The 16,572-nt window shown below is 43.3% G+C and overlaps 1 protein-coding gene across 5 annotated transcripts in view; it reads left to right on the top strand.

The window, feature by feature from the left end:
* The window catches only part of SCML2 (Scm polycomb group protein like 2), a 90,191-nt gene extending 73,880 nt beyond the window's left edge, over positions 1-16,311 (top strand). For 2 of the 5 annotated variants that reach the window (XM_053306649.1, XM_053306652.1), the window contains 3 exons: positions 9,636-9,917; positions 10,825-10,988; positions 12,974-16,311. In XM_053306649.1, the coding sequence (XP_053162624.1) occupies positions 9,636-9,917; positions 10,825-10,988; positions 12,974-13,099 (572 nt within the window). In that variant the 3' untranslated portion in view covers positions 13,100-16,311. Of the gene's footprint in view, positions 1-9,635; positions 9,918-10,138; positions 10,253-10,824; positions 10,989-12,973 lie in introns of those variants that run through there. The other 3 variants (XR_008318973.1, XM_053306651.1, XM_053306650.1) reach the window with 3 other exon arrangements.
* Positions 16,312-16,572: the final 261 nt, after the last annotated feature.

Here is a 16,572-nt window from a genome sequence, read left to right on the forward strand (position 1 = left end):
GCCCAACAGGGCTTACCGCAAACAAAGTACCTCCCACTTCTTCCCATCGCACAGGAGCTGGTCAGTCCTCGGGCCCAACTAGGGACCTCCCCATTCTGTTCCCTCTCTCCCTGATGACCCAGTCCTGAACCCACCACCAGACTTCCAGCCACAAAAGGAAGGAAAGGATGATGACCCACAGGGAACAGAGTCCTTGGTACCAGACCCAGATTCAGACAATGAAGTCTCAGAAGATGAGACCTCAGTAGACCTAGCTTCGGGCTTCACACCTTCAGACAATGAAGTCTCAGAAGAGGAGATCTTAGTAGACCTAGCTTTGGGCTTGACACCTTCAGATTTGATTGAGGACTCTAAACTCCCATCACCATCTGAGAATCTGAAGTTATTTGCAGAACAAATAATTCATATGGCCACGTCTCTGGGCATACAGACCAAAGAACCACCTAAACCTTCTCCAGACGCTATATTTGGACCCACTGATTGCTTCACAATCTATATTTCTGCCCTTGAATTCAGCACTCATGGACGCTGTCAAGGCATTTTGGGAAAAACCGGCTCTGCTGCCACCAACATCTAAATAACTGGAAAGTTTTTATAAGGTTCAAGTGGAAGATAATAAGTTTCTGCAGAGACACCCTACCCCTAACTTGGTCATATTGGAGGCAACACAGTCTAGGTCTAAAAATAGAGTCTTTTCTGCTCCTGACAATAGAGAAGGGAGAAAGATGGTAGGAGAATTTACTCCACATCTAATTCCACCTGAAAATGGCTAATTACCTAGCCTGCATGGTGTGGCATAATTTGTTTCTGTGGGAAAAGATGGCACCATATTTAGACCATATTCCACAGGAAAAGTGGAACTCTGCTTTGGCTTACCATGGGGAGGCTTATAGACTTTCCAAATAGCTGCTACACACTTCATGACCGTACGGCATGATCTATGTCGGTGGCTGTGACTTTATGTAGTCATGCCTGGATGCGCTCATCTAACCTCAATCCTAAACAAGAACAAGGATAGAAAACTTACATTTTCATGGTCAGGCATTCTTTGGGGGAGAAATGGATGAAGCGATGGGGGAAAGTGGAGGAATACAGCAAAATCTATGACAGCTCCATCCTCCTTTTATAAATGTAATAAGGGCAGCAAATCTAATAGGTCCTCCTCTTTCTGCTCCACAACCTTATCTCAATCTTCAGACCACTCCTTTTTTCAGTTTAAGTCAACTCCATATCGCAGGCGCTAATAATCCTTCAACAAGCCACAGTCTAAGCCCAAATCCTCTGCCTATAGCAAAAGATCTTGACTCCTTCAAATCCACAACATGCCGAACCCTTATCAGAGTGTATGGAATGCATCACTTTGGATCACTGGGTATAGGCTTCACCATAGAATTCATGTCCCTTCCCCCAAACTCTCGGATGAGAGTTACACACCTGTCATTGGAACTTCAAGAGACAATACAGCCCTTGCTTCCAAAGATGCTATTGAACCTGTGAAGAGGCATACCACCACCAGATTTCCTCTCCCCTGCTCCGCCCTGATATTGCACCATACCAAAACAGGATGTAGGTCTGCAACACATCATGGACCTTAGGAATTTAAATGCTTTTGTAGTATACAAGAAATTCAGAATGCTCATGGTATCTTCCATTCTGCCTATGATCACAAAGAACATATGGTTCACAACCTTGGATTTCGAGGACTCCTACTACCATATTTCAATCTGCCCAGAACACAGAAAATTCTTGTCCTTCCAGATAGCTCCCTGGTATACCAGTTCAAACTGATGCCATTTGGCCTCTCAACGGCACCCCGAGTCTATACCAAGTTAATGGCTGTAGTGGTTGCCTACCTTCAAGAACAAGGAATTCAAATCTTCCCCTACTTAGATTGCTGGCTCCTTGCTGGAATCACCAGGGACAGCCTAGAGCGCAATTTGTGCTACACCATAGCCCTCCTATCAGACTTAGGTCTCAGGATAAACTACAAAAAGTCACAAATGAGAATCAAAGTTCCTCTGCGTCATTTTTGACTTGGTTCAAGAGGCTATTTTTTTCTCCCTCCAGAATGGGTCCAGGCTATTCTCAATCTAGACACATGACTCATAAACCACCCAAGACACTCCACCCGGAGTGTGCAATGTTTGCTGGGCCTGATGGCCTTCACAACACCAGTCCTGCAACTGCACTTGAGGACCCTTCAGAGATGGTTTCTAGATACCTACAACCCTTGCCGCCAATCTCAATTGGCTGTCCTCACAGTGCTACTACATGTGTGCCAAGCAGTCCGATGGTGGACATTTTGCCAGAACCTAAACAAACACAGAGAATTCTGCTCCCCTACCCCCACAACCTGAACCACAGTGAATGTGTCAAATTTAGGTTGGGGTGTACAACTTCGGAACATAAAGGTCTTGGATTTATGGTCCACAGCAGAGAAACATCATCACATAAACTATCTCGAATGCCAGGCAGTTCCCAAAGTCCTCAGAGGCCTGGCCCAGTACATCTGGGGAACATTGGTTCAAATAAGGACTGACAACACCACAGCGAATAAGTTTATCAACCTTCAGGGTGTCACAGAGACCCACTGTCTGCTGTACCTCGCCCTTCACATTTGGGAATGGGCTGTCCATTGGAACATTGCACTTAGAGCAATAAACATAAGAGGAAAGGACAATACACTTGCAGACTCCTTAAACAGAAACACCTCAAGGGATCATGAATGGACCCTGGCCGTGGGACTTCTGCAGATTGTATTCAAGGAATGGGGCGTGCTCTTGATCGACATGTTTTTATCCCCACAAAATTATACTCCAGAGCAGGACAGGCCATGTCTCAATAGGCAATGCATTTTCACACCACTAGGGAAGTCACCTCTTCTACATGTTCCCTCCAATCCCACTCTTACCTAGGATACTCCAGGAAAATCAGGCAAGACAGGGCATCGTGTATACTGATGGTGCCTTGGTAGCCGAGGAGACATTGGTTTCCTTATCTGTTCCAGTTATCCAACGGCACTTACCTGGGTCTCCCACAACTCCCAGATCTCATTGCTCAACGTCAGGGTTCACTGTCACATCTGGATGTCTGCACCTTCAGGCTCATGGCATGGAGAATCCTGAATAGTGGCCTCATGATGTAGATTCTGTACTGGCAGCATCCTGGAAGATATCAATGAGGCATTCGTATGCTGCTAAATGGAAAATATTCTCTGCATAGGCAATACATATAGGGGTGACTCCCAAGTATGCACCTAAACCTTATATTCTATCTTACCTATTGGAACTAAGGAAATCTAGTCTGTCAGTGTCATCAGTCCGTGTACATCTTGCAGCCACAGCAGTTCACTGGACAGCACCTACAGGGACATCCGTATGGTCAGACCCTATGATCCAAAAATTGAAGGGGCTAGCTAATTTGCAACCAGATATACCCAAGGTCTCTCCCCCGTGGGATCTACCACTGGTCTTCCTTGATCTTACAAGAAAGGCTTTCGAGCCTATGGCCTCTTGCAATATGTGGTTCCTTACCTTGAAAACTGTGTTCCTTGTTGCCATAACATAGGCCTGTAAAGTGGGTGAACTGAGGGCCCTTCGGTCCAACCCCCCTTACCTATTCTTCCATAAGGATAAAGTGCTGATACACCCTGATATGCAGTCTCCACCTAAAGTTGTTTCCATGTTTCACAGATCCCAACTGTTATTACGCCCAGTTTTTTTAATCCTAAACCTGGCTAGTGAGGGAGAAAGGAAACTCCATACCCTAGATGTTAGAAGTGCATTGGCCTTCTATATTAAGAGAACTGAGACCATCCGCACCTCTAAGTTCCTCTTCTTCACCTATGATGATGTTAATCCTAATGAAAGAGAGCCTCTGCTCGATCTATCTCCAGGTCGTTGTGGCCATTATCAAGCTGAGTTATGAAGTTGCTCACAAAACACTGATGAGCTTGCCTGCTCACTCTACACGTGCTATGGCTACCTCCACAGCCTTTGACTGGGCCATCCCTCTGGACTCTATTTGCCAGGCTGTTATGTGGGCAGCTCCATCCACTTTTGTTAAATATTGCGCTCTAGATGATAAGGCACACCAGGACATGGCTTTTGGCTGAGCAGTTCTCAACTCCATTTTTATGTGAGCACCTACATGAGCACCTGCTCCCTCCATCAGGTATGGCAGCCTAGCATGTGCCCATTTTGTATGAGTTACAGTGACCACTTAGAAGAATGGCAAGGTGCTTACCTGTAATGGTGGTCCTTCTGGTAGTCAACTCCTGTACCTTCACACACCCGCCCATTCTTCCCTCTGCAGGTGGATGGTGTATCTTTAATACAGCAGACTCCAGAACTGAAAGGAGGGGAATAGCCATGCTGTCATGCAGGTTAGGGGGTGGGGCTACTACCAAAAAACGTAGAGGGCTTGGAATGTTCCTGATTGGGCTACCATGCATGCTTGAAGCCCATTTTTGTGTGAAGGTACAGTTGACGAGAAGAAATACCATTAAAGGTTCACAACCTGCAATTCTCTGTCTTGCTTTAGGCTGAAGAAAATTAAAAGCTTTAACCAAAGATGTGCTATAAATATTTTGGCTTCGCACATTCAAATGCAACACTCTGGGCACTAGAGATGGGAGAGTCCCCGCAGGCTCAATTTCGATTGGGACCAGCGATTATGAACAAAAGAGGGAAACACTTGGAGAGAAAAGATACTCAGAATACTCTAAATTTGCTTGTAATTGTTGCTCCCCAATTTCCTTATTTGGTTGCTGGCTGCCCTCCTCTCTTCCGTGGTAGCTGCAGAAAGGTCAGAGTCTCTTTTTTTCCTCCTCCTCCTCCTCCCCTGGAATGTGGGAAAATATAGTTCCCCCAAGACATTTATTGACCTGAAATGACATTTCCCAGCATTCCCTGTGCCTGGAAGAGATGAGCAACACCCTGCCTTCCCATCACTGGAGCAGTAGCAGCAGTGGTCCTGTGCATGAGTGGAGTTCTCCAGCTCAGGTTAAAATTCAAGCCAGACAAGAACTCGGGAGTGCTCAACTTTTTTTTTATTTTAAGGAGAGCATTACAGAATGCTCTCCTTTACAGAAGAGCCAGCATGGTGTAGTCGTTAGAGAGCTGGACTAGGACCAGGGAGTCCCGACTTCAAATCCCCATTCAGCCATGATACTTGCTGGGTGACTCTGGGCCAGTCACCTCTCTCTTTGCCTAACCTATTTCACAGAGCTGTTGTGAGGAGAAACTTAAGTATGTAGTACACTGCTCTGGGCTCCTTGGAGGAAGAGCAGGATATAAAATGTAACAACAACAACAATAATAATAATAAAAATGATTTTAGAAAATTGCAAGAGAAGAAAAACCAATCTAAGTGTTGCATGGATTGACTACAAGAAAGCCTTCGATTCATTGCCTCACACATGGATACTAAAATGTTTAGAAACAACTGGTGTCAGCAAAAACATTCAGATATTTATAAAAAAAGCAATGAGCATGTGTAGTACACAGTTAACAATCAATGGGGAGACACTTGGACAGGTTAGCATTAGAAGAGGCATTTTCCAAGGGGACTCACTATCCCCCCTGTTGTTTGTAATCGCCATGACCCCACTTTCACAAATACTAAACAAAACAGGCCTCGGATACCAAACATCTAAAACATCAAGTCAAATCAACCATCTGCTGTACATGGACGATCTGAAGCTCTATGGAAAGTCCCAGTCAGAAATCGAATCACTGCTAAACACTGTCCGTATATTCAGTAGCGATATAGCAATGGAGTTTGGACTAGACAAGTGTGCTGCATTAATAATGAACAGAGGAAAAATAAGAAAAACAGAAGGAATAGAACTGCCCAATGGAAGCAAGATCAAGAACCTGGAAGAGAAAGAACATTACAAATACTTGGGCATTCTCCAGGCGGAAAACATTGCACACACTGAAGTTAAAAGAAAAATTGGAAGTGAATACATCAGGAGAGTTAGAAAAATCCTCAAGTCCAAATTCAATGGTGGTAACACCATACAAGCCATATAAACCTGGGCTATACCTGTTATAAGATATACGGCGGGAATAATAGACTGGACCCAGGCAGAGCTAGAGATGCTAGATCGTAAGACCAGGAAAATCATGACCATCAATCATGCTCTGCACCCCCGCAGTGATGTAGATAGGCTCTACCTCCCTCGCAGCTCAGGTGGAAGAGGAATGCTGCAAGTCCATCAAACAGTAGAGGAGGAGAAAAGAGGCCTTGAAGAATATATCAAGGACAGTGAAGAAGATGCACTTCAAATGGTCGATAATGAGAAACTATTCAACACCAATGAAACAAAGCAGGCCTACAAGAAAGAACAAGTCAAGAACTGAGCAGAACAATGGAGAAATAAGCCCCTGCATGGTCAATATTTGCACAATATAAGTGGAATATCAGACATCACCAAGACCTGGCAATGGCTTAAGAATGGCAACTTGAAGAAAGAAACAGAGGGTTTAATACTGGCTGCACAAGAACAGGCACTGAGAACAAATGCAATAAGAGCAAAAGTAGAAAAGTCAACAACAAACAGCAAGTGCCACCTTTGTAAAGAAGCAGATGAAACAGTGGACCACCTAATCAGCTATTGTAAAATGATCGCACAGACTGACTACAAACAAAGGCATAACATGGTAGCAGGGATGATACACTGGAACATCTGCAAAAAACACAAGCTACCTGTAGCCAAAAATTGGTGGGACCATAAAATTGAAAAACTTGTAGAAAATGAAGATGCAAAAATATTATGGGACTTCCGACTACAAACAGACAAACATCTGCCACACAATACACCAGATATAACTGTAGTCGAGAAGAAAGAAAAACGTTAAAATAATCGACATAGCAATACCAGTGGATAGCATAATAGAAGAAAAAGAAATAGAAAAAATCACCAAATACAAAGATCTACAAATTGAAATTGGAAGGCTGTGGCAGAAAAAGACCAAAATAATCCCAGTGGTAATTGGCGCCCTGGGTGCAGTTCCAAAAGACCTTGAAGAGCACCTCAACACCATAGGGGCCACAGAAATCACCACCAGCCAATTACAAAAAGCAACTTTACTGGGAACACCCTATATTTTGCGACGATATCTATAATAACCAACAGTATTGATGATAAAATTCAGCCATCCCAGGTCCTTGGGAAGGACTCGATGTCTGGATAAAAACAAACCAGTCAATAACACCTGTCTGACTGTGTAAACAAGAAATAATAATAATAATATCACAGTCACCCTTTGCTGACCAGGCAGTCAGTCAGTTGTAACTTTATTGTTAAAACCACAGGTCAAAACAAAGAAGAGAAAAAAGAAAAAAAGAAACAGAAAAGATACATACCACAGTAGTCATATATCAGTTATCATATATCACAAGAGGATTATCCCAATAAACAGGAGTTATAATTTAGAACCATGCCCCCAACTAGTGAGTTTTTTTCTCAATTTCATAGATAAGGCAAAGATGGCACCCTGGTGGGTAACATATGGAAATATATCAACCAAGAGAAATGTCAGGCATCCCCTAGTGGAATCCCTAAAGTTATTGATAATTTGTCTTAGGTGCTTGTCTCTAATTGACTCATACCAAGGACAGTGAAATACATAGTGAATAATGTCCTCCACCTATCCAGACCCACAAGGGCAGAATCGTTGCTCCACAGGGATTTTGGAGAATCTTCCATGAAGATAGGCCAACAGCATAGTTTGGAAACGTAAGGCAGTAAAAGCTTTCCTCAGAGATGGAGAATAGCAGTTAATTAGATATGTGAACAAATTTTGTGTTTTTATAATGTTGAAAAACACAACAGGAAGAGAAGCCGTTGTGTCATGATGGCAACCCTGTCAGCATCTCGTGCGAACAGCCAATCTCTAATTCTATCTCTACTCCAAAGCCATAACTCTGCAGATGGAGGCAAGAAATATAACCCTGTCAAGCAAGATAACAATGCAGACCATAGGTTCTTTTCCAACCAGTAGTTATGGCCACATTTATCTAGAGGCTAATCCAAAAGATTGTCTAACTTCTTGAAGTAAGTGATCAAGGCAAGGTGTATTCTAACCAATAAAGAGGGGAGTCCTACCTCCATTCCTAGGTAGGCTGCAGGGGAACCCTGGGGGAGGTACAAGATTTGCCTTAAAAATGAATTTTGAACTGTTTCCAGCTGGGAGATAATTTGTTCTTCCCACCCCCATACCTCAACCCCATAAAGCATCTGGGGAATTACCTTTTCCTGAAAAATCTTTAGAGCTGGGGCAATAAGCTGGCCACCTTTTGAAAAGAAAAAATTCAAAATAGCCCCAATGGAATGATGTGCAATCAAAGTGGTTTCCAAATGGTTCTTCCAAATGAGAGTTTTATTAAAATGAATACCCAAATACTTGAAGGAAGAACTTTGCTCAATTTGATGTGAATTGATTGACCATTTATGCCTGGTTTTGCTGTTACCAAAAGCTGCCACCTTAGTTTTATCATAATTAATTTTCAACTTTTCATTCTTACAGTAGGTAGCTAAACTAGAGAGCATCCAACAAAGCCCCACCTGGGCTTAGGAAATAAGGGCCATATCATCTGCATACATCAAAATTTAGATTTTACGTCCACCAAGCGGTGGAGGGAAAAACCTTGAAGATTCCATAGCTGGTACAATGTCGTTAACATAAAAATTGAATAGAAAAGGGGCTAAAAGACAACCTTGTTTGACCCCAAGCTCTAATGTTATCTGTTCAGACAGGGACCCCTGATTGCCTACCCAAATCCTAGCTTTAGTTCCTGTATGCAGTTCCGTCAACAGTCTAAGGAGACGCTTATCAATCCTGACTACTGAAGTTTTCCCCACAACTTGAGTTTGTCGACTGAATCAAAGGCTGAAGAGAGGTCAATAAAAGCAACATATAGTTGTCTACTGTGCCCAGTTGTATATTTATGTATTAAATGTATTTAATACATATGTATTACCCCTGCTAACTGAGCAAAGAAGCACCTTTTTAACATGGTGATTCTCTTTATTTAGCAGGGGGAGAGTAACTGGCCATATCCACCCCCAGCACAGTACCTCCAGTGACTGTTGCTGGTGTCTATCTTGTGTTTCTTTTAGATTGTGAGCCCTTTGGGGACAGATATCCATCTTGTCTATCTATCTATGTAAACCGCTTTGGACACCTTTGTTAAAAAGCGGTATATAAATTGTTGTTGTTGTTGTTAATGCTTTTAAAGTAGCACAGTGGTTGATGGTGTTATGACCCTTTCTAAATCCAGCCTGCTCAGGATGGAATAATTCAATCAAAGCCTCCCAATCCTCCAGTTTATTTAAAAGACGTTGTGTGTACAACAGAGGAAATACCTAGCAGGCGAATAGGGCGCTATATCACAGTCACTACTCCTAGTAACAACTTTGTGTGGTGGGGGATGATTATTCCCAATGTAAAGATTAGGGAGTAGAGAATAAGAAAAACTGGCTCGTCAAAGCAATTTTGGCAGGTATTTTATTAAGAGATGGGATTTAAAGCTGTGTCAACAATGCTCTGTCTGCACTGTCCAAGAACACCATGCCGTCCAATGTGTCTTTGTAGCTTACTGGTGTTATTTTGTGTTAAATCATATAGCAGAAACCCTGCCAAGCGAAGAAAATGGCACTCCCAAAGAACACAGGTTTTCTGAAGACTCAATGGATTCTGCACTTAATTCAGTCAATCCTTCCAGTCCTAACTGTCGGAGTTCCACTGAATATTGTACCTTGGGGAGTGCAGCCTATTACAGGAATTCCCTTCCACCTGTGACTGCTACCTCAAATGCCGCACCAATCCTACGCAGGCTATCCTCAAGTTCTGCTGGGAACAGCAATTACTATGAAGTCAACAGGAATAGACTGCAGAGGAGGATTGAAGGTACACAAACCTTTTAAAAGCTGCTTTGCTCTTCTGCTTCTTTGTGTGTAAATTAATAGAGTGGGCTCTGAAAGCACTTTGACATTCAAGGCTTTGCAAAAGGAATCAAAACGTGCAAAGTTAGCAAACATGTCTGAATGCAGAAATCGAGTTAACATCATCTTCTCATATAACCTACATGATTTCTTCTTCCTTTTGTTTCATTCTTCCTGCTGCCAAAGTGAGTTTAGAAGGGATGGGCTGGTTGTAGATCAATGAAGATCCGCTGCTGAAATGACCAAATAGATGTAGAAATTCACTCTTGAAAGTGTCTGTCCCCCTCCAGAGAACTTTAGGTACTTGCCTCACTCTTCTTGATATCTCAGGAGTTAGTAGCCAGTTATTTCTCTAGTTCTCCCATCTAATGTTGAACTTGCTGTGCTTTAGTTGTACCATGGTGTAAATTGTCGTGTGTAACTATTCAAGTCTTTCTAACTCATGTACCTGTGGTAAAATGAACATTTATGCGGCACTTCACACGTCTATATTGTTTTCTTCCCTGTTACTTAGGAAGAAACATTGTTTGTGAAGGAGCCTTAAGGGAGAGTATCTATTATCATTTATAAGTAGGAAAATAGGAATCTCATATTCTTCCTTAGTAAAAATTTCCTTATGGATACACCTCTAACATGGTCAGAAGTGGTTAAATGTACAGTGTAAATAATAAAAAGTATTAAACACTTTCAGATCGATTAAATGTGACCATGATCATATGGAGAGGCACTCACAAGGATGGCAGGGAAATGTCACTGTAATTTTTCTATTCATGAATGGGCATTAAAAATCTTTCCTATATGTATGGTGTGTCTAAAAAGTGGTGGTTACATCAACGGCACTTTTTTCTTTCTTATTGCTGCCCATATTTAAGCTGCAAGCTCTACAACAGGACCTGACCTCAGTGCACTAAAACGGGAACCTTCCCGAATACCCAGTAAGGACCCTTCTACGTGGTCGATCGATGAAGTAATGAGATTTGTGAAAGAAGCTGATCCTCAGGCATTAGCACCCCATGCAGAACTCTTCAGAAGACATGTAAGAAAGTTCTTTCCTGTCCTGCATGATAATGTATTTAGGGCCAGGCAGGGAACAACCTAGCCCCTGCTTTGCTTTGTTTGTTTATTTGCTTGCGTGCTTGTTTAATTTAAGCAGGCCTGCTTGGAACTATTTACTGCAATAAATCACACTAGCCAACCCGCACAGAGCACCTGTGCGCTCTTTGGGGGCCTGCTGTTCCCCCCCTCCTGCCCCACTCTCTCTTGCCCCTTCCTCCTCCCTCCTGCCCCACTCTCTCTTGCCCCTTCCTCCTCCCTCCTGCCACACTCTCTCTTGCCCCCTCCCTCTCCCTCCTGCCCCACTCTCTTGCCCCCTCCCTCTCCCTCTCCCTCCTGCCCCACTCTCTTGCCCATCTCCCTCTTGCCCTCTCCCTCCTGTCCCACTCCCTTGCCCATCTCCCACTCTCTCTTGCCTCCTTCCCTCCATCCTGCCCCACTCTCTCTTGCCCCACTCTCTTGCCCCCTCCCCCTCGCTCCTGCCCCACTCTCTCTTGCCCCCTCCCCCTCCCTCCTGCCCCTGCCCCTCCCTCTTGTCCCACTCTCTCTTGCCCCCCTCCCCCTCCCTCCTGCCCCACTTTCTTGCCCCCTCCCTCCTGCCCCACTCTCTTGCCCCCTCCCTCCTGCCCCACTCTCTTGCCCCCTCCCCCTCCCTCCTGCCCCACTCTCTTGCCCCCCTCCCCCTCCCCCTCCCTCCTGCCCCACTCTCTTGCCCCCCTCCCCCTCCCTCTCCCTCCTGCCCCACTCTCTCTTGCCCCCTCCCCCTCCCTCCTGCCTCACTCTCTCTTGCCCCCCTCCCCCTTCCTCCGGCCCCACTCTCTTTGCCCCCTCCCCCTCTCTCCGGCCCCACACTCTTTTCCCCCCTCCCCTTCCCTCCGGCCCCACACTCTTTTCCCCCCTCCCCTTCCCTCCGGCCCCCTCCCCCACTCTCTCTTCTCCCCCTCCCCCTCCCCCCACAGCCAGGTTCTTCTTGCTGGGGCGGTGGCAGCGGGCCGGAAAGTTTCCCTCTCATCCTGGCCTTCGATGCCTCCTGCCTCCTGCAGCCCGCCACCTCTTCCATATCTGGGACAGCCAGCCCAGGCCGTCCCGCCTCCTCCGCCTTCTGCTTGGTCAGGCCACCGCCTCTCATACCTGGCCAGGCAAGGCCACCCCGCCACCTCCCACCAGGTCGGGCCACCGCCTCTTCCGTATCTGGGACGGTCTGGCCTGGACAGACCGTCCCGGCGCCCCGAGGCCACCTCCTCTGGACGTTTTGCAGCCCGCCCCGCCCTCACCACCGCCATTTTTTTCTTTCCGCTCAACTCTCGCTAGGCCCAGGAACTCTCGCAATGTGTCGCGAGAGTTCCACCACCAAATCCAGGACACGCACCAGCTAAGCGAATTAAATATATAGATTCTATATTGAGCTCCTCACTACCTAGTTGCATGACCCTGACTTTCTCAAAAGAGAAGAGGCTACTAATAATAATCAGGCCACCCTGCAGAGTACTTAATTAGCAATCTAACACAGTGCTGGTTTTCTATGAGTTTAGGGGGATGTGAAGTATCAGGCTCAAGAGATGGGTCTGCCCCCCACTCCATTATTGGCTACTAATTCTACTTTTGTATTAAAAGCAAATGGGAGAGAAAAGCCTTTATTTCCTAAATTGTAGTTCTTGTGTCCTGATTATGGGGCAATGCTACACTTGGTTATTAGCTGCAATCAACTATTGTCAGTCTCTGTAGGAGTGAAAACTCCTATTTCCCCCCCAGCATCTTAACTAGTTTAAATGTCACTTGCTTTGAGATTTACATAGAAAACTGTATAAATATTGGAAACAAACATTTTTCTATTCAGATGAGAGCAATCTTTGTATCCCACTCTATTATGGTCCAGATATGACACGCTGTCGTGAGCTGTTCTCATCAAGCCACGTGCTGAAGCAAACATTTACCAGTTCATTAATACTTACTGTCTTCTTTCCCCAGGAAATTGATGGAAAGGCTCTCCTCCTACTGAGAAGTGATATGATAATGAAATATATGGGGCTAAAACTGGGGCCAGCATTAAAGCTGTGCTACCACATTGAGAGACTCAAGCAAGGAAAGTACTGAGCAGTGGGTGCACAACAATCATGCTGTGTGTTTGTTGGACAACCTCTCAGGTTCACAAAGACAGTGGGCACAAGATGGCAAGGGGTTTTGCCTGATCGTGTGTCTTTAGAAATGGATGGAAGATGGCCCCATTCACTTCAGCAAAACTCATTCCCAGCAGATTGTGTCCTTTAAAAAAAAGCATTGTGAAGTCCTGAAACATCCTTGGTTTGCAGAAGTTTCCTCTCAGAATACAAAATATTTGTTTTCCATGGAAAAGAATATTAGTACATTCGAGTACTTAATATGTTTTTTTTAAGGTACCAGAAAAGGCAGTGTTGTATTTTCATGGGAAGCTGCAGCATGTACTATTGACTATGGCTTCAGCTGGTGCATCTTCATGCTGAACCAAAATAGCTGAATTCCAAAGGAATAATAATAAAAATCTTATCAGGATTTGCAGGGGTCAAGAAATGTTGGCCAGACTAAACGTTGATCGGCCAGACAAAAATTTCACTCATCGAGCTATGTTGGTACATTTCTTGTCAGGATTTTTTCACTTGTCAGACATAATTTCTCACTTATCACAGACAAATAGACTAGTGGATTTCCTGAGCCCTGAGGATATGAAAGTTTTAACAATAATGGCTGAATTAATAAGTTAAAGGAAAAAAGAATATATATTTTTTGTAATTATCAATTAACATTTTAAAAATCTGGTTCTCCAGGGGGTTAATATTCAGATCACTACGCTATATAGATTTCCACAAAGGGAATAGCCATATGAAATGTGTGTGTGTGTGTGTGTGCACACACACACGTGCTGTGTGTTTAAAGTATAGTTATGACTTCTCTTTTTAAATTATGAGAGGAAGCTTTGCAGTATGTTGACAATGTAAGCTGGCAATATTTCTTTTTTGAGAAGGAGGTTCTCATGGCTGATTTGATCGTCCACTTCCAGATGGATGATCAGACTTCCAGCTTGCTCTCTGGAATACATTGCCCATAATTTTTAAACATTCCATCTCTTTGTGGAGCTTGGCATGAATAGGAATATGTTCATGCACTTGTATATTTATGTGTGTGTGTGTGTGTGGTACATACATATATTCTGTACATATGTGTTCATTTAAAAAATTCTTTTTAAAGGTACTTTTGCACTGTGACAGATGAAACTGTAGAGAGCAAATTTTTTAACCAGTGAAAAACAAAGCATGGTTCTCAGGCACAATAGCAGGCTGTGTGCACATTGCAGTGCATTAGGATCTCCAGACATATACTCGTGAAACACATGGGCAAACAAGTGTTTGTCTCACCTGCTAGGGGCCAGGGTGAGAAGGGGGGGGGGGCGCCTAGATTCAGTTCCTCGGTCACTCCAAACAGGAGATTTCATGCTTTCAGGACTGACTGCACTGAAGTCTGTTAGGTCATATGTAGTCCAGCAAGAATTTACTGTGTGTGCAGTTTTAATAATGTGCAGGATTTTAACCCACAAGACAACCTTTGCTGCACACAGATTGCCCTTGCTGGCTAAAAGTGAATGTGTCCTCTTACTGTTCATGAACACCTGTCTGCTTTGCTTTGCATTACAGGGGTGGGGGGTAGGGTGAGGGTAAGAAACAATCAATGGGTGGGTGGATTCATACAGGGGAACTCCCTGCACTATGCAATATTCCCAGATTCTCATGTTGCGCTGAGCTATTTTGTTCTGGGAAGATTTCTGGAAGAACGTGTGGGGATTTTGAAAAATTCTGATTTTGTCTTTTTTCAGCTTCTGGAAAAGTTGAGCTGCACGTGGATGTGTGTGTTTTACATAAATCTTGGTGCTGTTTCTATAAGCTACAAGAAATTGTGCTGATAGTAAAACATTTTGCTGTCACTGCCAATATAATATCAGGGACAAGTATGTACATTTGCTGTGTAGGGAACCGAATGTACTGTATGTAATAGTACAAATGACCATAGAGAAGATGTAGTCCTAAAAGGAGGGTAGATTTTATATTTCTTATTGCCTTTTATATCAAAGCTTCTAGTTAAAAAAAATATTTTTTACACATAACTGGTTTGAAAATGCCTTGCTTACTGGTATACTGTTTCTCAGGTTTAGGAAAAATACTGCAAAATCATTTTTAAAAATTAAGTCTTGGAATTAAATATTTGTTGTAAGTTACTGCAAGATGATTTAAATCTGAGTTCACTTTGGAGGTTTGTCTTGTGTTTTATAATGAGCAGTCTGGTACTAATATGTATTGTGCCAGCAAAATACTTGCTTCTAAGGACCTTTACACCTGCCCAGTGACGTGACTTTACAACACTGTTGCAGGGACATAACACTCCTGAAAGTGCTTAGGATCAAAATGTAAGGCTGTGATATATTACATAGCATTTGTGTGTGTGTCCTTCAGTTTACTTTACACAGGCACACACAGTTTATTGCATTGAAAAATGGGATTATGATAGCAAATATTTGATATGTCTGTATGAATAGCTGCCACCTCTGAAGCAATACACAGAACCAGCATTTTTCTGTAGTTTTTGGTTCAGCAGATTAAGACAGACAGGCACTTGAGGAACTGCCAAATCACTTTCTAAATTTGAAATACCTTTTTGTGACTCCGTTGGAAGGTTGGTTGAAAACTACAGAAAAACCCAAGTAGAGCACATTTATTGACACTTTGATCAATGATGCTAGGATCACATTTTCTCTCTCTACTGTGACCGTTCTGAATGCTGTTAGTATCAAAAGTAGAAAAGAAGCACTGCAAAAGTTAATGTGTATTCTGATCAATATGGCTCTTTCATTCCACTCAGTGAAACAGAGTATTCAGTAGTGGATCTGAATATGAAAGAATCAAAATTGTGCACATGTGTTAATCTTCGAGATTTCAGCTAGTGCCTCTGAAAATACCACAACCATTGTTCAATTTAGTTTTATATAAGCTACAGATGGTTTTTAAAATGTTCCATACATGTCCTTATTAAATGAAATTATGGCTTCCATCACATTTTGCCAGTGTGTTATGCTGTGTTAGCATTGCATTGTGCAAAAGGTGTGTATTGCTTACACACACCTGCCCGTGAAACAAATGTCACCATGAAATTTAACCTTGTATTATAGCATGATGTTAAAGTCTGTCATGTGTTTGTAACAGAATATATTTTTAATTGTTTATTTTCAACTGGATGTTATCATCTAAGCAGAAAATAAAACTTGATCAGTGTTTACATGTCAATTGTTTTGTGATATAATGTACACCTGTTCCTATAATTCTTTTCCACACTGTTAATAATGCTTCAATTAGATGACAGTTGAAATAGATTAGAGCCTTTAAAAACACACACACCCCTACCCTTTTAAACTACCTGCTCTCAATTCTGGACTGGCATCTTCTTACATATTAAGGCCATACACACGACAAAATAAGCAGGTGGGGAGGAGGCTGGCAGGGAGGAAGGCTCCTCCCTGCACATGATTGATCTTGGTCCCTTGGCTC

This window comes from Hemicordylus capensis, chromosome 3 (genome assembly GCF_027244095.1).
Source record: "Hemicordylus capensis ecotype Gifberg chromosome 3, rHemCap1.1.pri, whole genome shotgun sequence".
Lineage (NCBI taxonomy): Eukaryota > Metazoa > Chordata > Lepidosauria > Squamata > Cordylidae > Hemicordylus > Hemicordylus capensis.